A 22993-nucleotide genomic window follows, 5' to 3' on the forward strand; every position below is an offset into this window, starting at 1 on the left:
AGTACTAGGAAGAATAAATGAGTGAAAGTTACAGAAAGGAAGATTTATGCTTGACATTGGAAGTAAGACATAACAATTGGGACTACAGAAAAATGGTTGTAGGTTTTCAGATGTAGGCCACATGACCCCTTGTTGATGATGTTAGATTTGTGGTCAGATACAGAGTATACGAGATATCACTGAGGTTCTTTTCAAAACTGAGATAATGTACAAAGCAAGGAAGATCTGACATAGTCAATACTTACCCAAAAATGTATTCACAGAGAAGTCTGCAGTAGTCACTGTGTGAATTGGTCATAATAAAGAGAACCTTTCCTGCATTCTTCAGCTGATAAAGCCACTTTTTTACAGATTGTGAACAAATCATCAAATATCTTCCTGGATCACTTACAATTTCTGGGAAATACAATCCAGAGTTTTCTAAAATAAACAAAAAAAGTTGCAAACTGCAATTACATTTTTGTGGTTATCTTTAAAAAAACTGAATCATGTTTTTAAACATGTATGAAAACTTACATATTAAGATAATTTAAAAGTATACAGAAAGGTATCTGAAGCAACATAAGCCAGCATTATTACTAGCATTTTCTCCAGCTGTCCCCCATGCCTGGAATCCTCTCCTTCCTCATCTCTACCTCTTGTCTTCTTTCAAATCCCAATTAAAATCCCATTTTTTTTTACAGGAAACTTTTCCCAACCCCTCTTAATTCTAGTATGAAGGTCTGTTAATTATTTCCTATTTTTCCTGTATCTTGCTTTGTGTATGTTTATTTACATACTGTCTCCCTTATTTGATTATAAGCTCCTTGAGGGCAGGAGCTGTCTTTTGCCTCTTTTTGTAACCCCAACCCTTAGCACAGTGCCTCGAACATAGCAGATGCTTAATAAATGTTCACTCATTGATGGATTTTTACATAAAAGATTTACTGGGTAAAACTAATTCTTGGGCAGGATGGCTTGGTGGGTGGAGAGGTGACCTCTAGATCAGGAAAACTTGGGTTTAACTTTACACACTGGCTGTGTGACTGCTAGGCAAGTAAGTCATTTAACCACTTCAAAAGTTTTTTACTCAGAGCTCTCTCTACTAATGAAATCACAGATCCAGTTCCTACTCCAATTCTTCCTATGGTATTCCTTTCCAGAAGTGAAGTGGATTTGAGGGAGAAAGGTTAGCTATCCAAGTGCTTCCTTAGGGTATGATTAACAAAAGACTTAGACCTCAAAGAATGGTACACCTCTATTAGCCTGAGAGTACTCTCAAAGACTAGGTATGCCTGAACGCCTTTCACTTCTTAAGTCCCAATTACAGACTTCCATAAAAACCAGATCAGAAAAAAAACCCCAAACACACTTAAATAGAAAATCTAAATTCAACAATTAGTATAATGTGTGTCACCATGAGATCATTGAGAGACCAAAAAAAAAAAATCCCTTGTAGCATTGTGTTCTCTGTGGACATCTGTGGTTAATTCTTTGACTCAGTAAATCCCAGACATGATTTAGAGTCATGGTATGTCTGAATGGCCAGTAAAACATGGTTTTACTTAACAGTAAAGTGAAAATTCTACTTCCTTTAATTTCTCCAAGAAAAGAGAGAAGATTAAATGGGAAAAGAAGCAACAAGAAGGATTAGTGCTCAGGGGGGAAAAAAACCATAAAGAAAAAAAAAACAGTAGGTGATATAGTAAAACTATTATGTCATGCTGAAGGGTACTTGGGGATATTCTTGTCTCCCCAACTATTCAAAACTTGTAACCTCTTGAGGCCAAAGGGTGGGATGGAGTATTATATGTAATGGAAAGATAAATACTCCAATTAGACTATTTTATCTGGAAGATATATTAAGTAGACCATTTATGAGAGAGAAGATGTACAATGTATGAAATATTTAACAGAGAAACTTTATATTCATTTGTATAGTATCAGTACATCAATCTTTGGAGAGCTACCCACTTTCTCATCCTGCAAATGTGTATTTAGTGCCACCTAGTGATTGCTATGCATAAATTTCACATTGAAAAACTAGAGAATAGTCATCTGTGAAGTTTTTCATGTATATAAAAAAAGTCACTCAAATTAGCATTCTATATTTTTTTAAACTTCAGTGATATTCACTGGTTCTCTTTAATACACTTAGAGGGAAGGATTCAATTGTGCCAATACATTCATGGGAAAAGAAGAATGAATCTCCAAATGTCACTTACTCCATCTATTTGCCCAGTTTCCTCATTAATTAGAATATCTTCAAACAGGTTAGGGCAATATTGTCATTATCAAGGTGATACATCTCCAGTCTATCTCACACCTACTATACTAACCTACCTAATGCAAAGTTCTAATTATATTAATCAGTTGCCAAGTACTGTTATTTCTTACCCTTGAAAGATCTGTAACAAGGCAATAGTCAGAAGCAAAACACTTTGAGGATGGACAGGGTGAAAGGAGAGAGAAGGATAAAAAGGGAGGAAATAGGATGGAGGAAAACACACTAATCATAACTGAAAATATTCTTTATATAAAGTTTATCTGATAAAGGCCTCATTTTTCAAACATATAGAGAACTGAGTCAAATTTATAAGAATACAATTTACTCTCAAATTGAGAAATGGTCAGAGGATATGAACAGGCAGTTTTCAGAAGAAAGAATCAAAGCTATCTATAGTCATGAAAAAAGGCTCCAAATCACTACTGATTAGAGAAATGCAAATTAAAACTCTGAGGTACCAATCTATCAGACTGGCTAATATGACAGAAAAGGAAAATGACAAATGTTGGAGGGGATGTAGAAATACTGGGACACTAATGCATTGTTGGTAGTGTTGTGAACTGGTCCAATCATTCTGGAGAGCAATTTGGAACTGTGCCCAAAAGGCTATACAACTGTGTATTTGTGCCTTTGACCCAGCAGCACTACTACTAGGTTTGTATCCCAAAGATATTTAAAAAAAGGGAAAAGAGACCTTGGGCAAGTCACTGAATCCCAACTGCCAAAAACAAGGGGGGGGGGGAAGGAACTATATGTACAAAAACATTTATAGCAGCAATTTTTGTAGCAAAGAATTGGAAATTGAGAGAATGCCCATCAACTGGGGAATGCCCAAAGAAGCTGCACCATTGTAATGGAAAACTATTGTGCATTAAGAAATGATGAGCAGGATGCTCTTAGAAAAGCCTGGAAAGACTTTCATGAATTAATGCAAAATGAAGTGAGCAGAAATGCAATGATCTAAGACAGTTCCAAAGGATTTATGATGAAAAATGCTATCTATCTCCAGAAAATGAACTGATGGAGTCTGAAAGCAGATTGAAGCATACTTTTTAAAAGTATTATTTCAAAGGATTATTTTTAGGGGGCAGCTAGGTGGCACAGTGGATGGAGCACCAGCCCTGGATTCAGGAGGACCCGATTTCAAATCTAGCCTCAGACACATAACACTTACTAGCTGTGTGACCCTGGACAAGTCACTTAACCCCACTGCCTAGCCAAAAAAAGAAAAAAATAAAGTATTATTTTTATATATTTTATAAAGTATTAAAGTATCACTTTTTCTTAAGGTTTTGTTTGTATTTTGTTTCATAATGTGACTAATATGGAAATATGCTTTGTATGACTGTACATGTATAACCCATATCAAATTGCTTGCTTTCTCAGGGACAGGGGAGGGAAGGAAGCAAAAGACAGAATTTGGAACTAGAAAAAATTTAAAACAAATGGCAAAAATTGTTTTTGCATTAAATCGGGAAAAACATAAAACACTAAATTTAAAAAACTGTAACATTTGTTGTTGTTTCCCACCTTGAATCTCGCATTCCCGCACCCCCAATTTCAACCCTCAATACTTTTCATTTGTAAACTATTACAATAGCTTCTTACTAGTTTGCGCCTCCATCCTTTCTACTCCTGGCAAAGTAATTTTTGACAAAACAAATCATATCACTTCTCCCCTCAAAAATCTTCAGTGGCTCCCCATTCCATATCAAGTAAAATATAAATTCTTTAGCATAGCATTTATTCTTGCTCCAACTTACCTAGTTTCTATCCAAATTTCCTGGTACTCCTTTTAAACACTTTAGAATGTAGTCATTCATTGTTCTTCAGTGCCTTTCATTCTTCTGCCTCTATATTACAGCCTTTTCCCCAATCCCCAGGAAGAGAACAGAATCCTAGCCTTAGCACCACCTCATGAGTCATCTCCTGTCTAATCACATTAATTAGAAGTGATTCCTTCCTCCCTGAATTTCTCATAACACTCCATTTGACATTGCCTTCATAACCATGTCTCATCCTCCTATTAAACTGCAAGCAAATACAGATCATGCCATTTAAAAAAACACCAACAACAACTTCCAAATGACCTAGGCCTAAGTCTGGGCCTAGATATATAAATAGAAATTTCAGTCCTCTACTTAAACTCCAGTAGCTTCCTATTATTTCTAACTAAACTCTTCTGTTTAGCTTTTAAAGCTCTTGATTAGTTTAGCTCTGGTCTCAAACTATCTTTCCAACCTCATTGCACACTGCTCTCTCTCTTAAGTTCTTCTATCCAGCTAAATGACCTTCTCCCTATTCCTGACACATGAAATGACATTTCTCTGTCTCCAGGTCTTTGCAACGGCCGGCCCTTGTGCCTTGAATGCACTTCCTCCTCACCTGAGACACATAGAATCCCTTTCCCTCCAAAACACAGCTCAAGTACCATCTCCTACATCAAATGTTTCCTGAACCCCTCAAATGTTAGTACCCTTGTCTTACTACTTTATATTTCCTTAGTATATGCTTATATATACTAATCTCTGCTTTTAGAATTTAAGCCCCTAGGTGCCTCCCTGGCCTTGGAGTCAGGAGGATCTGAGTTCAAATCTGGTCTCAGACACATAACACTTACTAGCTGTGTGACCCTGGGCAAGTCACTTAACCCCATTGCCTAACAAAAACCAAACCAAACCAAGCAAAAATGAAGGAGAGCTTCCTTCATTCTCTTTGTATCCCCAGTGCCTGGCAAATAGTAGATACTTAATGAATCTGTGATCTCATTGATTTGAACGTTCATTACAATCATGCATATCACAACCCATCCAAAACTGCCCATATCCATCCACACTCAATTTAAACCCAGGTCTACCCTTTAGAGCACCCTTCTTCACATTTAGAACACCTCTGCTGAGCACACCTTCCTGTTTTATGCCTCATTTGATGTTTACAATCAGAGGGTCAGTGAAACAATTATCTCAAGAAATCACGAATGATTCTGAAAGACAGCACAAACTTTGTAGGAAAAGATTTTTAAGGCAATTTTTTTTCTAGCAAAGCAAAAGCTTTTGTTTTTAATATATTCTTTTAAAATTATGAACTTGACAAATACAACAAATGTGACTGCTGTGTTACTGGTTTTCTTTCTATTCTTCACACAACACACTCTACCACCTGACTCTGGGCATTTTCATCAGCTGTACCTCTTGCCTGGAACACTATTTCTCCTTATCTCCACTTCCTAGCTTCCATGGTGTTCTTCAAGTTTCGGCTAAAGTCTCACTTTCTATAAGAAACCTTTCCTGACCCTCCTGAACACTACTGCTTTCCTTCTATTGATAATAATCTCCAATTTATCACAAATGGATGTCTGTCTGTCTATACATATGTACACACATATATATACACATGCCTACATGCATACATATATACACACACATGCACATATAGTTTGTACATAATTGTTTGCATCTCCACCATTACACAGTAAACTTCTCAAGAGCAGAGATTGTCTCTGGCTTTTCCATATATTTCCAGTGTTTAAAAAATTCTAGTTGAATCACTGATATAAAAAGAACAGAAAAAGAAGAATATGCATAAAATCCTGAATATTTATTGTGTCCCACTTGGTTTTTTTAAAAAGTGTATTAAATTTAACATATATGAACCACACAGTCCTACTTGTCTGTGTTTCCTTCTAAATTTCTTTTTGTCCTCTTCTTAGGCATTTTCTAAATGTTTCATTGACACTTTTTTTCTTTATTTTTGCATGACTACCATTACTTCCCTTATGCCCTTCCTTTCAACAAATAAGTATAGTCAAGCAAAATAAATGCATGAATTTTTTGGGTCCGACAATATATGCTTTATTTTTTGCCTCTAGTTCATTACCTGCTTCCATCACCTGCTTCATCATCAGTCTTTTGCTCAGAGTTCCAAAGTCATTCTGTTTTCTTTTACAATACTGTAATCATTGTATATATTGTTCTCTTAGTTTTGCTCACTTCATTCTGTTTATGTTTTTCATTATTTCTCATGGCACAATATTAGTCCATTAAATTAATATACCATAACTTGTTCTATCATTTCTCAGTTGATGAGCTCCCATTTTGTTTCTATTTCTTTACTACAAGTAAAGATAAGTATTTTTGTAGGCATGGGTTCTTTCCTTTGGCTTTGATCTCTTTGGAGTACTTGTCTAGTAGTGGTATTGCTGGGTTAAAAGGCATAGAATTTAGTGATTTTGGGGGTATAATTCTAAATTGTTTCTACAATGGTTGGACCAATTTATAACTCCAGCAAAATGTGCCTCTCCTTTCATAGCCCTTCCAAGAGCTATCATTTTTGGTTTTTTGTTATCTTTGCCAATCTAATAGGTATGAATTAGAATCTCAGAGTTGCCTCTAATTTGCATTTGCTTTTTAGTAACTTGAGGTATTTTATATGGTTGTTAACAACTGGCTTTTTTTCTTTTGAAAACTCTTGTTAATTTGTTAATCATTGATCTATTGGGTAATGGCTAATATATGTCTGAAACAATTTCTTATATATTAGATCAAAAAGGCTTTCATAATCAACAAAAATAATCATTGTGAGATTCTGTTTTGCCTATATCTTTCAGTCAACTATGTCATTGTAAAGATGTTATCTACTACAGAATGTCATTGGCACTTAATATTTATTAAATAAAATAAATGAACATGAAATTATTCTACTGTTCAAAAATCTTCAGTGACTCTCCACTATCCAAATTCATCAGCCTAGCATAATAACAACAAAATAATGATACTGATATTTATCTAGCATTTTAAGATTTGCAAAGCACTTTCCACATATCTCATTTAAGCCTCCCAACAACCTTGTGCATTAGGTAATATTATTCCCATTTTACAGATGAAGAAGTTGAATTGCTGAGAGACTAAATGACTCATCAATGCTCACAAAGTTAGTAAGTGCAAGAGCTGGAATATGAACTTGGGTATTCTTAATATGAAGTCCAGCAGTCTACTGCTTGGAAGCTCTGGTCTTCATTAAGGACCTTCATGATTTGGCTGTCATTTCCTTTCTAGTCTTATCCCATGCAAGCCCTTTAACATACACTAAGTTCTAGCCAAGCTATACCATTGCTATAATTTTTCCTGTTCTTTCTAAGCTTTGTGCCTTTATTCATAGTATTTGCTATATCTGGAATGCAATCTCCTTCACCTCTGATGAAATCTTAGTATTCCTTCAAGGTCTCAGCTCAAATGTGAACTTCTCCAAGGAGACTTCTTTGTTCTACTCTGCCAATTTGACCCCTCCTTCCTCTGGAATTTGGTCTTAGAAGTCACCTTTATAGTTCCCTCAGTGACTGGTTAAAATTTGTTAATGACTGGTTATATAGGAATTCATTACATAACTAAATGCCACATCTCCTCCTTAAGGATATTACCTTAGATAAAGAAATATCAGATCATTAATAAAACTTTGAAAGTGACAAAAGTGATTTTTCTTTCTTTTTTTATAGATGAGTTTATGACCAACAAACTCTGAAAAATAAATAAATCCTGAATAAACCCAAATTGGAGATGATTATAAATTTTACTGTAAAAGATCTGGGGGTATGAAAAGAAGATATCTTGTTTACTCTAATACAGACGTAAGGGCATACCTTTTTCAGGCTTTTTGTAATTTTGCTAATTGAAAAGGGCAAAGAAAATATAAATATGATACCCATATAAGAAAAACACTAAGAAGAAGCTTGAAAAGTCTATTCACTTATCCAGGACAAAGACATGCTTTTTAGCTGTTCATCTATCAATTATCAAAAGGAGAACTTTGAAGTTAAGAACTGGGGAACCTGAGGCAGCTAGGTGGCGCAGTAGATAGAGCACTGGCCCTGGAGTCAGGAGGACCTGAGTTCAAATCCAGCCTCAGAAACTTATTAGCTGTGTGATCCTGGGCAAGTCACTTGACACTTAGCAGCCATGTGACCCTGGGCAAGTCACTTAACCCCAATTGCCTAAAACAAAACAAAACTGAGGAACCTTAAACCCCAGAACTATTTTGTGACTGTTCGACAAATGCACATTGCCTGGTTAGAGATCAGGATTTAATAAATGTACTGGCTAATTATCATATCAATAAAGTTGGTCTAAAAAAGATCTCACAGCCTGGTAGGTAAGAGATTAGATATTGGAACACCTCCTGCCTGTAAAAGTTTATTGGTGAGTCACTTACATTTACCACATTGTAGTAATTATATAAATCACTTCCTTGGCCTTCATTTCTTCAACTATGAAATGGAAGGGTTGGACTAGATGGCTTTTGATGTCTCCTACTGCTCCCTGTATCTATACACACATATACATACATACATACATACATACATACATACATACATACATACATAATATGTATCTATAGCTCTCTGTATCTATAATCCTATAGTCTCACTATGACATGAAAGAGACCTTGAGTTCTAAAAGGCTATGCCAGAGGAGTACAAACTCTGGCAGGTTCTAACAAGAAAAAGGTAGGTAGGTAGCAATATTTCACTATAATTTTGGGTGATAGGAGGTGAAATAATGTAATCCTTTTTTATGAATGTGTTAAGCCACACTATCTATATTACTCTATTGAATTTACAGAATCTCAGCTCTGGAAGGGATCTGATCCAATCCATACTTGAATGAGAAAGAGGATAGGGAAAAAAAGGAAGGGAGGAGATGGAGTATTATGAATAATATTGGGGGGAAAACAGTTTCAGTAGCTTCATGGATTGCCAAAGTAACAAAAACAGATCAGGTCAGAGTCTGCGATGTCACTTCATCTATTAAGGTTTTTTCTTTTGCCTCTCTAAACAAGTGACTTTACTATTATTTTTCATTTATCCAGTTCTGACAATTTTTTAGTTCAAATAAGAAAGTAATAGGATTTCTAAAATCTAAAAAAAACCTAGATGGTCTAAAATAAGTATTAGGTGGTGTGGCACCAATGAAATGAAAGTTGGAAACAGAATCTTGTTTCACATTTCATGTTCACATGAAAAAAAAATACCATAGAACAGCTCACAGATGTCAAATTGGATTTATAATTTAAGGGCCTCTAGTGGCAAAAAGATAACAAATCTTGGCTACAGATTCATTTTTAGTTTAACAGGCAAATTTGCCACATCATTACTTCATCAACATGGACAAAGTGCATTTAAAAATTTTTTTATGTAAATACTATGTGTTTGATTTGTGATTGTTTTGAAATTTTCTGTCTAAAGGTCAGCCTTTGTAAATGAGATAATGACAACACTACTCGTAGTCCCCAGTCAAAGTTTTGTTGTTGTTTCCTAATAAAACATAGCTTTAGGGAAAGCTAAGTACCTAGACCATTTCCAAATAACATAATGCTGCATGTTGAAAAACATAAAATGGCTCTCTATAAGAGAACGAATTATATGTCCTTGTTGTTTGAGTTAGAATCAGACATTTAATTTTTAGTATTTCAATGTTATGGCCATTATGTAAACATATACTACATAGGATTAGGTGGGAGGGAGGACTCCACATATACACAATTTTCCGCCCAAAATCTGCACTAAATATCTTTTGTCAATACTCTTTTTTTTTAAAGTTTAATTACTAAGCCTCAATTGCACTTGTTAGGATACAGAATCAAGTGGGAACAAAATTTATAAAGCTGATCAGATAATGCAAAAGGGATAAATCTATTCCTCTAAATATTTGGCAGAGAATAATATTTAATGGTAGTGAGAAAACAAAATACTTTCACAGGCTCACAATTTAATTAGCATCTATAATCTTTCTACCCAGGTGTAAAACCCCTCCATATTATCACCTCCCATATGATCCTCTGGTTCTTTTAATATTTTAGGGATCATAGTGTTTTATTAGTGCTGTCCCTTACTCTCATTATATAACCATCTTACATCGTCTTCTGGCTATATATATATATATATATATATACAGACACACACACACACACACACACACACACACACACATATATACATATGTATGTATTGTTGATGACATCTCTTACTCTAGTTCTTGTATGCAACTCACTGTTGGCAATATATTACAGTCTACTGACACCTAATTTCATGGTCCTTTGGATAACTTGAGATTTTGATTCTTCAGATATTGTAGTGTCCCATGATACAGTCATATAGGATCATAGGAAAATACTGGTGCTAAAAAAGGCTTTTGCAGAAACAGTCACCTCAGCATTACTGTAAGTACTACAGAATTTCCTAAATGCAAATCCAATCTCTACAGTACAATCCTGGGTCAGGCTTTTTTTTCCATGTATAGCCGTGCCTATCTGAGGAGAATATGACGATATGTTATGTCAATCTCTTTTAATGGTGAACAACGTTAATGAACAGTGCCCTGGATTTCAATACATTTAAGTGCCATTTGCACATAAGAATATTTGAAGAACTTCACCACCAATAAGGAAATCATCTTCTATTTAGACTCTATGCAGGTAATCTTCCATGACACTAGACATGTCTCCCTGTTTAATACTGTGTATAATACTGATATTTAACCAGCCACAGAATATAGTTAACTCTATGGTCACATACGTTATAGTATCTTACACAGCACTTCCCTTTGTTTTAAGAAAACCTTCTGGGCTACATTCAGTTCTATCCAGTCATATTTGCTTTGTTTTATTTTTTGGTAAAGATGTAATAGACTATATAGGATCTTACATGTTTTTTTTTTAAATTTAATTTTTTTTTTTTATTTTTAGGCAATTGGGGTTAAGTGACTTGCCCCCGGTCACACAGCTAGTAAGTATCAAGTGTTTGGTCTGAGGTCATATTTGAACTCAGGTCCTCCTGACTTCAGGGCCAGTGCTCTCTCCATTGTGCCACCTTGCTGCCCCAGGATCTTATATGTTTTATCCTACTCAGCCAGTTGTGATCATGATATTTTTATCAAAATTTTTTTTTAAGATTTAAAAAAAATTTGAGTTCCAAATTCTTTCTCCCTCCTGTCCCTCTCTCCTTGAGAAGGCAAGCTATTTGATAGAGGTTATATACGTGTAGTTACGCAAAACACAGTTCTTGATTAGTCATGATACAAAAAAAAAAGATTAAAAAAAAAAGAAAGCTTAAAAAAGTATGTCTTGATTCACAGTACGACTCCATCAGTTCTTTCTCTGGAGGTGGATAGCATTTCTTATCCTAAATCCTTTGGAATGATCTTGGATCACTGAATTGCTGAGAATAAGTCATTTACAGATGATTATGGTATACTATTGTGGTTACTGTGTACAATGTTCTCCTGGTTCTGCTCACTTCACTTTGCATCAGTTTATGTAAGTCTTCCAAGATTTTTCTGAAACCATGCTGCTTGTCATTTCTTATTTCTGTTGTTTTTGTTGTTTTTTTTTTTGTTTAGTCATGTCCAACTCCTGTTGACCCTATGGACCATACCATTCATGGGGTTTTCTTGACAAAGATACTTGAGTGGTTAGCCATTTCCTTCTCCTGCTCATTATACAGGTGAGAAACTGAGGCAAACGGCTTAAGTGACTGCCCAGGGTCACAAAGCCAGCAAACATCTAAGGCCAGATTTGAATTCATGGAAATGAGTCTTCCTGGTTCTAAGTCCAGCACTCTGTGCATTGTGCCACCTACCTGCCAAACCTATAATAGATGAATTCAGCTTCCTACCTCATCTCCAATCTGAGGGAAGAAGCTCTATGGCCTACACTTCAAAGAGGATGAGATCTCAGGTAAGGATGAGAAGTAGAGTTCCAACTACAGGGAATCAGTCAGGCATAAGGGGCTGGGCTAGGGCCTGTGAGTGGAGGATAGGAGTTGAAGGTGGGAAAATGTGAAGGGATGAGTGGTGAAGAGAGGACTGTTGGCAAGTGAAAGAGGCAGTGTTAAGGAGTGAAGGAAGCAAGGGTTGTGAAACCACTTCCCTGACCTCCCTTTTTGTTCTTGCTATGAACTGGTACTTCCAGCTATTATAAACTCCCAGAGACAGACATTTCTCCAACTTTTTCAGGGACAAATGGAATCTTCTGAGGGGTAGCCAGAGATTAGTACCTTAGTTTCCTTTTCCAGGACTACCAGCAGTTGACCAGTTGTCTTCCTTAACCTCACTACAGAAATGGAACTTCCACTCTCATCTTTGAAGCAAGCATACACAGCATTCTTAATGCATTTCAAAGTTTTTTGTTTTGTTTTGCGATAATAGCTAGCAACAAAGAAGAATGGGGCAAAACTTTTTTTAAAGTGAAAGAAAAGTTACAGCTACAAAAGATTTCACAATAAAAACTGCCCTCATTATTTATTAAAAAGTAAATTACAGAAACTCAGAGTTGGAAGGGGCCTTAACCCATCAAGTCTAACCCATACCTGAACAGGAATCTCCTCTATGTCACAAAATGGCTTGGCACATAGTAAGTGCTTGACAAATGTTTTTCCGTTCCACTCCATCCATGACAAGGCATAATCCAGACTTTCCTTAAAGAACTCCAATGAATCAGAGCACTTTACTTTTGGATGATTCTTACAAAGCATTTCCTTAGCCTAAATGTGCCTCTTAGCAACTTCTATCCATCATTTCTATTGATGCCTTCTTCAGCCTGGTAGAGCCTGCTTTCATATGACAGCCTTTCAAATACCTGAAGACAGCTAAATCATTTCTTCTTTAATTCCTTTAAACAATGCTCATACGGCATGACCTTTAAATCCTCCATCCACATGTCTGACAAATTAACTAGACAGCATCCAGAACAGCACAATGCCATTTCTGAAATATGCTGCCCAGAACTAAATACAATACTCTAGGTATGGTCTGACTAGGATAGATAATACAGCAAGACTTTGGAAGATATGGAAACTGAAGTCTGAGAAGTTGCCCATGGTCACATAAGTGACACATAAGTGTCAGAGAGAGAATTTGAACCCAGATGTTCCTGATACCAAGTCTAGCACTATCTTCAAAATCCATTTCCTTGACAGGCACTGAGTAAGCCTTGGTTTAAAGCATCCCAGGCTGTGGAAAATCTTCAGAGACAAAAAGAAGGGAAGGGCAGTTCCTGCTTTTGTATACAAGGACACAGGTGAGTCAGGCACTCCCTGAACTATACTTTTTTTTTAAACCCCTGGCCACTTGAAACATGAACAATAAAGTTGAAAAAGAAAGTAGCAGAGACTGAAATAATATAAAATTAATGTTATATTTCTTCATCCCAATATTTCAACTCCACAGCTTCAGAACTGACTTTAAAAAAGATATCTGGTCTTCAAAGAGACAATTTCAAAAATCATCTTTTATCACAAGGGTGCACTGTTTCCTAAATTATTCTGCTCAAATTTCTTCAAGGAAAGAACTTTCATATTATCTTGACATATGCAGAAAAGTAAGAAATATTCAGAACTACAATTGAATTTCACAGATTTTCAGAGATGGAATGGACTGCAGAAGTCACCTAATACAACTCTTTTCTGAGAAGAATTCTATCTCATCTCCAACAAATCTTCATCCAGCTTCCATCTGAAAATCTCTAGATCAAAGGAAGCCCTTACCTCTTGAGGCAGCTCATTGTACTTTTGGATAACTATCAGTTAGGAAACAGGTCAGGAGAGGTTGTGACTGTTCTAGGGTTCCAAACATAGACCTCCCCCATCTCTAAATCCAAGGTTTTTTCCACTACAACACATTGCCTACACCTGCAGATTCAATTAAATGAATTTTTAAGAGGTGTTAATTCTTTGACACAGTTATCAATTATTCAAAGTAGATTTGATATAAAACATAATAATTTTAATACACTATTTAAATAAAAATTCAACAAACACAGGACAAATTAAAAGTTCATGACAATTTTAAACTCTAATAGATTAAAGGTATTGGTGCTAAGGCTTTGGGACATCTTATATTTATTAAGCCTCTAGTTATCTTCAAGAGACTGTTCTTGTTATTAGAAACAAATCTCAACATAAATCTCATAGCCCTAAGACAACATTGGTAGAATAGCAGCAATAAAAGGATGACTTGTTTTCAGTAAAAGCTTGAAAGTTAAATGAGTTTTCAAATTTTCTGAAGGCAATCTAGCTCACTATCTTTGTTGCTGCTTTGTTGTTCAGTCTTTTCAGTTGTGTCTGAATCTTTGTGACTCTATTTGGGGTTGTCTTAGCAAAGATACTGGAGTGGTTTGCCAGATGAGGAAACTGAGGCAAACAGGGTTAAGTGACTCGCCCAGGTTCACACAATTGGTTAAGTGTCTGAGGTCAGATCTGAACTCAGGAAGAAGAGACTTCCTTACTCGGGGCCCAGCCTTCTATCCACTGCTCAGCCTAGGTGTTGTAGCTCGCTATCTTCCTTCTGTTTAATTCTGTACCCTACTGATTGACCATTTTTGTCTGTTGTTAATGAGATGGTTAGTGATGTATAAAAAGAGAAATAATGGTTTGAAAGAGCCAGTATGGCTTCATCAAGAGCAGATTCTCAATCAATAAACATTTATCAAGTGCTAGGCCAGGCATTGTGCTAAATGCTGGGGGTAGAAAATGAAGCAAAAGATAATCCCTGCCCTGAAGGAGTCTATAATCTAATGGATCATGCCAACTTTACCTTAATTCCTTTTTTTGACAGAGTTATTCAAGTGGTAGATGAGTGGCCTTCTGTTAATAATTTGCCTTGATTTCAGCAAATTTTTGATGAATTACCTTAACTCTCCTCACAGATAAAGTGGAAAGCTGTGGACTGCGTAATAATTAGATGGATTCAGAACTGACTGGATGCCATACTTGAAAAGTAGCTGTTAATGGTTCAATATCAATACTGGGAGGAGGTCACCCACAGAATATCCCAAGGACCTGTGCTTGGCCCTATGCTATGTAATATTTTTTAAATCAATAACCTGGTTAGACACAGATGGCACGCTCATCAAATCTGCATGTTACAAAGCTGAAAGGAATAGCCGATATATTGGGGAACAGAAACAGAATTCAAAAAGATTTTGACAGGATAGAGCATTGAGACGATTCTAATAAGATGGAATTAAATAGAGACAAATGTAAAGTCTTGCAATTGGATAAAAAAAAAATCAACTACACACACACATACACACACACACACACACACACACACACACACACACACATCAATGAGAAGATAGCATGGTTAGACATCAATTGTCCTGAAAAAGGCCTAGTAGTTTCAGTGAACTACACAAGCTCATTACGAATCCTCAGTCAGTCAACACACATTTATTAAGCACTTACTATATGCGAAGCACTATGCTAAGGGCTGGGGATACAAATCATGTGTGGGATGTGGTAGTCAAAAAAAAATAGTACAATCTTGGGCCACATTGAGTGGCACAGCTTCCAGGAATAAGAAAGTGATAGTCCCACTAGTTTCACCCTTGCTGAACCTCATCTGGAATATTTTATTCAGTTGAAGGCACCACAGTTTAAGAACACTGATAAGACTATGAGAGTCCAGAGGAGAGTAACTAGAATACAAGAACTTTATATAATTAAAGTATTAGTTAAAGGAAGTAGGGGTATTTAGCTTGAAGAATAGAAGATTTAGGGGGCCATGACAGTTGGACAAAGGTAAATCTCATAATATTTTTTGTTTTCTCTGTAAGACCTAAAATCTCCCAACTTCTATGCATTATTCTGTTTTGTGACAAAGAGAAGCTGGAAAAGATTAGGAAGCCTAAAACTGAATATATCCTGAAGGCACACTTAGCTCTGGGATGTGTCACCACTAATCTCCTTGTAAAAAGTTACAGCTGAATTTTCTATTGTTTAAAAGGCAAAAAAAAAAGGGAAGAAAAACAGTAACAGGAACAAAGGAAACCTACACTAGAAGTCAAGGTTCATTTACTGTAATGGCCATGAGGAAATCTGCCTCTCACTGAACAGTCAAGTCTTTTAAAATACTAGTTAGCAAACAAAAACTTGGAATTGGAACTTTCACCATTTTCTCTAACTGGATTTTCTAGAACTCTCATCTTTGAACTAAGAGAATGGCCAATACTTAAAAAATTACATGTGGACAGTTCTACCTTATGCCCTGAAATACAAAAAGAGGGTTGAGAAAGGGATTAATAGTCATGTTAACAACCCTTTACCTCTGAATAGAGTGCTAACCAAGCAAACTGCCCTCACATGCTACCATTTAAATAAAGGGTGCCCAAAAGACCTTGCATATCTATTTAAAATGTTTTTTCTTTCTTTCTTTCATTTTTCTCAATAGGCATGAGAGGAGGTAGAAAGAAAAGAAATGCTTATTAATTAAAAAATGTTAATTAGAAATTTTTTTAAAAAGACTGGTTGGGCCCCAAATACTGTTTAACACATGTCACAAGGGTATCCTTCTTTTCCCCTTCATTATAAAGTCTTAAAATCTATTATACTGAGTTAAATAAATATTTTATAAATTAAGGTGTTTGCTATACTCTATATACCATATATATGTGTGTGTGTGTGTGTCTGTATATTATACTTTGATCTAAAAGAGAAAATGGCTTATTTCCTTCTTAATCTCTTCTACATTAATCCCTTCAGCTAGCTACCACTTCAGAAAGCAGTTGCATCTTTGGTTAATGAGATATGTAAAAATAAAAAGTTACCACATGAGTTCAATACTCGTTCTACTTATCTTGAGATAATGTGAGAGTACTTCATAAACATATGTTGCTGATTTAAACAAAAGATATATAATTTGCTTATCTGCTCCTCACAATCACAAGGTCAGGAAAGTCACTATTTTCCTCCATTTCTTGATCAGGAAAACAAGCTACAGAGAATTTTAAAGTAACTTATCTTAGGTCACACAGATAGTTTAGAATAAAGATGGGATAAAAGGGCAGCTAAATGGAACTGTGAATAGAACACTGGGCCTGGAGCCAGGAAGACTCATCTTCCTAAATTCAAATCTGTCCTCAGATACTTACTAGATGTGTAACGTTGGACAAGTCAGTTAACCCCATTTGCCTCAGTTTCCTCTTTTGTGAAATGAAATTGAGAAGGAAATGGCAAATCACTCCAGCACCTTAGCCAAGAAAACTCCAAATCAGGTCATGAAAATGACTGAATAACAACAACAAAAGCCTGACTCCTGATACAATGTCTATCTGTACAGGATAGGGAAAGTTAGCAGTATGGATTTTCTGGGAACATTGTAATTTTCCTGATTACAATGAGCAAAGATTATAGTTGGCCCTGAATAACAAGCCAAGATTATAACACGGAGGATTCAGGGATAGGAAATACAACAGATGGCTGGTAATACAACAAACAACAATACAATAAACATTTATTAAATGCCTAATGTACATAATGATATGGTTTTGTCCAAGAGATAGCACAGTTCCTGGAAGACAGGGCCTTTCATTTTTATCTACACTTTTAAAAATGATTATTATTTTTAATGGTTATTATTAGCAGTACCACTAAGATATGCTGAATTATCACAACTTTTATTTAGTGGTCTTCTATAAATGATTAGATGTAGGAGGAACATGCATACTTAATGGACAAAATGAAGACACTTCAAAATCACGTATGACATTCTGAAGAACTGAGCACACCTGAAAATACAAGACTACCAGAATGAAAATATTTACATTCTTAGTATTTTCTCTTTGAGGAAGGCAAGTACTAACAAAGTAAGGTGATGTGATATAATTGGCCCTAATACTAATTTTTTTTTTTTAGGCAATTGGGGTTAAGTGACTTGCCCGGGGTCACACAGCTAGTTAAGTGTCAAGTGTTTGGTCTGAGGCCGCATTTGAACTCAGGTCCTCCTGACTTCAGGGCTGGTGTTCTATCTGCTGCGCCACCTACCTGCCCCTAATATTAATTTTTAAAAGAAAGATGAACATCAGTATAAAGCCTTAGTGAAAAGCAGAATTAAAAGTTCAACTGGGGGATGGCTGAACAAGTTGTGGTATATAAATGTGATGGAATACTATTGTGCTAAAAGAAATGATGAACAGGATGGCTTCAGAAAAAACCTGAAAAGACCTGTAGCAACTAAACCAACCCCTTCACTTTAAAAATCAGAAAAAGAAGGTCCAGAGAAGTGACTTGCCCTAGGTCATGTAGGTTGTCATTTTGAGAGGAGGAATTTGAACCCAGGTTCTCTGACTCTGGAGCTAGGGTTATTCTATTACATCAGGTTTCCTTTGCAACATATTGAATTTGTATAACATTCTACAATTTACAAAGTATTTTCATATACATCTCATCTGAATTAACAACCATAAATGTTTGCAGAATCTTGGTCTGCTGGTCATTTTCATGATACAAGCACCAAAGGACCTCAGAGGTCATATAATCCAAACTCTATTTGAGTCTTTATTGAAGTATGAGTTTCCCCTATAATTTTTTCAATGTGTAGTCATCCAATCTTCATTTGAAGACAAAAAATGAGAATTCATGACTTTACAAGGCAGCCTCTTACACTTCAGAACAGCTAAGTTAATAAATTCTCTTTTTTTCTTTTATTGATATTAAGTCTATTTCTTTGCAAATTCCAAATATTCCAAAATTCTGTCACTTTATTACCTGAATCACCTTAGTCAAATCATTTGACTTTTCTGGGCTTTAGTTTCCTCATATGTTAAATTGGGGAGTTGATCAGATAGTTTCTGTGGGTGGTCCCATCCATCCAGTTCTAAATCTATTTCCTTTTATTTTTCATCTCAAATTTGCCTCTTTGGAAAGTTCTACCCATTGGTGCCAGCTATGGCCAAGTGGAACAAGTTTATTTCCTTCATTCAGAGAAACATCCTTCATCTCTCTTGCTAAAGAAAGCTATCATATTTTCTGTCTTTCTACTTTCACTCCCTCCCTGAGTCTTCTCTAGGCTAAAGATTCTCAATTACTGCCACTAAGTTTTATATGATATTGTCTTGAGGCCCCTTATCATGTCCCTATTCTCTTCTATATGTATTCAACTTTGTTAGTGTCCTTTCTGAATTACAATGGCAAGAACTGGACACAACAGTCTCACCAAGTACAGAAAGATTATCACTTCTCTTATGGACATAATACATCTATTAATTTGGCTTAATACTGAATTAACTTTTTAGAGTCATATCACATTGTCTGTACATATTAAGCTCATAGTATACTATTATCATGGTCCTTTTCACTTGAACTTCTGCCTAAATATGCCCATCAACATTCTACTTATACATTTGATTTTTTAAAGTCAAATGCAAAATGTCACATTTATAACCTTTTAATACTCTAGTATTTTAGGACCTATTATTTCACTGCTATGCATCAATGCAGATTGCAACCCCTCAAAAACCTGGTGTATGGTCCTTAAGAACTGCTATGGCCAAAACTTCACTTGCTTGAGGCTAACCTAGTGATGAGGCCCTCTGTATTCAACTAGACTGGTCCTAAGATGATGGACATACATATTGTTCATCTCTGGGCCCATACTCAGAACTTTTCCAATCAAGCAGAACCATTTCCACAGCTTTGAGAATGCAGGGTCACCTCTATACTATGATTATTGAGTAAGATGTTGGTGAGTGCCTGACATCACTTATTCTGTAGCTACTTTATGTACAACACGTCTGTAGCTATCCAAACGTACAGCACATTAGCTGTCTGTCCCACTTCTGTCTCATCTGCAAATTTGATGAGCAATCTTTGCCTTCATTTATGCTTTCATCAAAGTCACTGATAAAAGGGTTAAATAAAATAGGATCAAGGAAAGAACCTTAAAGAATTCCTTTAGAGACCTCTCTCTAGGGTTGTGGTCCAAAAGATTCTCACTAAAAATTCTTTAATGGTGTCCTAGGCAATGAACAATTCCCCAATCATGTCACAAATAAATTTTGTATATACTCAACCTTCCCTAGGGGTTCACAATAAAAAATTTTTTGAATCAAAGGGCCTTGCAGAACAAAAAACACCAGGACCAGTGTATTCTGAGTGACAATGGTGCCTTCACTGTTTGTCACTCTTTGGGCTTGGCTCTTCACAACTGGTTCCAAATCTAACAAAGTCAGGAGTTCCTAACCTGGGGTTTTGAACTTTAAAAAAAAAAAGGAACTGTATTTCAATATAATTGGCTTCCTTTGTAATTGTGTACTTTATCTTAGCCATTTAAAACATGATTCTGAGAAGGAGTCAGTAGGCTTCACCAGACTATCAAAGGGGTGGGTCTATAACTTAAAAAAAAAAAAGAAAAAAAAGGTTAAGAACCCCTGCTTAAAAAGTGTCGCAGCCATTTCACATTTTCCACAAAGAAATCATGAAAGACTGAAGAAAAGCCCATCTCTACATCTGTAAGACTCTCCTGTACTGCTCCTAGCTCTGCCCTCCTGGGCTAAGCAGCGTAAGGACAAATATTCTATCACATTATAGCCCTGTAGGTACCTGAAAATTGTCACCTTCTGCCTCATCTTTCTTGTCTTTTCCAGGTTGAACATCCCTACCTCTTTTAACTGATTCTTGCACTTCCCACTCTACAGTCTTCTCACCATCCCAGTCACACTCTTATGGATGTCAGTCAGTAAACATTTATAAAGTGCCTACTACATGCCAGATGCTGTACAAAGCACTGAGGATACAAAGAAAGGCAGAGGCCAATGCCTGACTTCAAGGAAAAATAACATAAAAAGAAGCTGAAAGCAGAGGGGGTTGGAGGGGAGAGAAGGCACATGAAGTCCTGAAGCTCAGTGGGAAATGATGAGATGGCTGCCCTGGACACCGCTTAAATGGAGGATCTTGGGAGGAGCTCTACAATGTCCACGCTCCATCATCTCTAAAGTAGGAGGGGTCCTGAGGGGGAAGGAGGTGCTGAAAAAAAAGAAGTGTGAGTTTCAGAGTTGAAGTGATCTTGCAAGATTAGTTTCTGGATACCATGATGAAATCTAGGAGAGCAGCCTGATGGGAAATGTGCAACACTTTGATACCGTCTTTCTTAAAATGTGATACCCAGAAATGAATAAAATGCTCCAAATGTCTTGACCAGGGCTGAGTACAGCAAGAACATTACTTTGCTCAGTCTGGACACTCTACACTCACTGTAGCCTCTCTAAATTCAGATCATGATAGAATCTGCTTTTCTGGCTACCAGCTGAGACACTGAGCCTGCAGTCTACTAAAATATGCAAATCCTTTTCCATAAATACTCCAGTCTGGCTACCTTTCCCTATACTGCATTTGTTAATTTTTTAAAACCAAAGGCAAAATTATACTTATCCCTAATAAATTTCAGCCCATCAATCAAATGCTGCCAAGATCTTTCGGGATCCTCATTCTGTCATCCAGTATAATAGCAATCCCTACAAATTTGACAAGCATGCCATCTATGCTGTCATCTAGATCACTGATAAAAATGTCAAACTGTACAGGGCCAAGGACATATATCTGGGCCATTCCCAGAAGAATACCCTCCAATATGACAAGAAATCATTAGTGACCGATCCTTAAGTCTGACAGTTCAACTAGCTTTGAATTCATTTAACTGTACTCTCATCTAGCCTGTGTCTCTCCATTTTGTCCAATAGATAGTATGAGGGACTTGTCAAATGCTTTGTTGTAATGTGTGTGTGTATGACATGTCCACAGCATTATCTACCTGGTGAGTTTCCTCAATAAATAGGAAATAAGAATCTGCCAGAGCCTATTTTTGATGAAGCCAATGTATCTTTTAGTGTGCTCTGATTCTTATTCTAAAGACTCAAAAACCATTCCTCTAATGTGACCGGAAATTTTGAAATTTAAAGCAGAAAGAGATACTAGAGAAAATTTAGTTGAAAACTCTCATTTTACAGATGGGGAATCTGAGGCATAGAGAAATTAAGTGATTCAAAGTCCTGTTCTTAAGGAATCCATGGCTTATAAAGATGACCACTTCCTTTTCTATGTTCTCTAAACAATTCCTTAATAAATTGTTCCAGAATCTTTTCATTGTCATAAATTATCCATTCAAGCTGTGCTTTAGGTTGATAAGTTTAAAGGACTATACCACTCTTGTATTCAATCTCAATTACCTGCCCTTGCTTTTATATTTGTGAAAAAAAAATACATATTTTTAAAATTAAAGGCTGTATGTTGGATGTCTTTTAAAAATCTTAGCCCAATTGATCTTTCAGACACTAGCCCCTTTTTCCTCTCAGCAGAAACCTTTGTGTTTGCATCATTAGAATTTTGTTCATGTGATTATTTCATTCCTCTTGGGTGGGTACCTTTTAAAAATCTCAGGTCATGGGATCCTACCAAACCTTTCAGTAACTTTTAAGAATTTGTTCACCCAAAGTCTACTGTGCAGGACTATGCTGGGTATTCGCCTAATAATTTGTCTATAACATAGGAAAGTAATGATAAACTAATATTTACATAGTGGTTAAATTAACTTGTTTGATCCTTACAGCATTAACCTGTTTTGGCCTTAACAGGATTCTCATATCCTATAAGGTAGGTACTACAGGTATTTTATTGCCATTTAACAGATATGGAAACTGAGTGTCTTGGTACCTAAGAAAAAAATAGAAATGAGTTTGTGTATTATGAACTTTAAGAAAGGGTGGCTGCCTCACCTCAAGGTAATGGATAAACCAATCTACTACCCAATTTCTTTTTTATTATTCAGAACCCTTGAGCCTCACCCACTGTCCTTCCCCTCTCAGATTTATATATTTTTATTTCCAGGTATGTATACATATCTTCTTGCTCTATTATTCCTCCTATAAATCAATTACTTCGGAACAAGATATGACTTTTCATTGCTA

The 22993-nt window shown here is 36.1% G+C and overlaps 1 protein-coding gene across 1 annotated transcript in view; it reads right to left on the minus strand.

Moving 5' to 3' along the window:
* NT5DC1 (5'-nucleotidase domain containing 1) overlaps positions 1-22993 on the minus strand; it is a 245670-nt gene that overhangs the window by 100969 nt on the left and 121708 nt on the right. The window contains exon 7 of the mRNA XM_020971642.1: positions 246-420. Within this exon, the coding sequence (XP_020827301.1) occupies positions 246-420 (175 nt within the window). The remainder of the gene's footprint in view (positions 1-245; positions 421-22993) is intronic.

The sequence above is a fragment of the Phascolarctos cinereus genome, unplaced genomic scaffold, assembly GCF_003287225.1.
Source record: "Phascolarctos cinereus isolate Bilbo 61053 unplaced genomic scaffold, phaCin_HiC Scaffold_5;HRSCAF=322, whole genome shotgun sequence".
Taxonomy (NCBI): Eukaryota; Metazoa; Chordata; class Mammalia; order Diprotodontia; family Phascolarctidae; genus Phascolarctos; species Phascolarctos cinereus.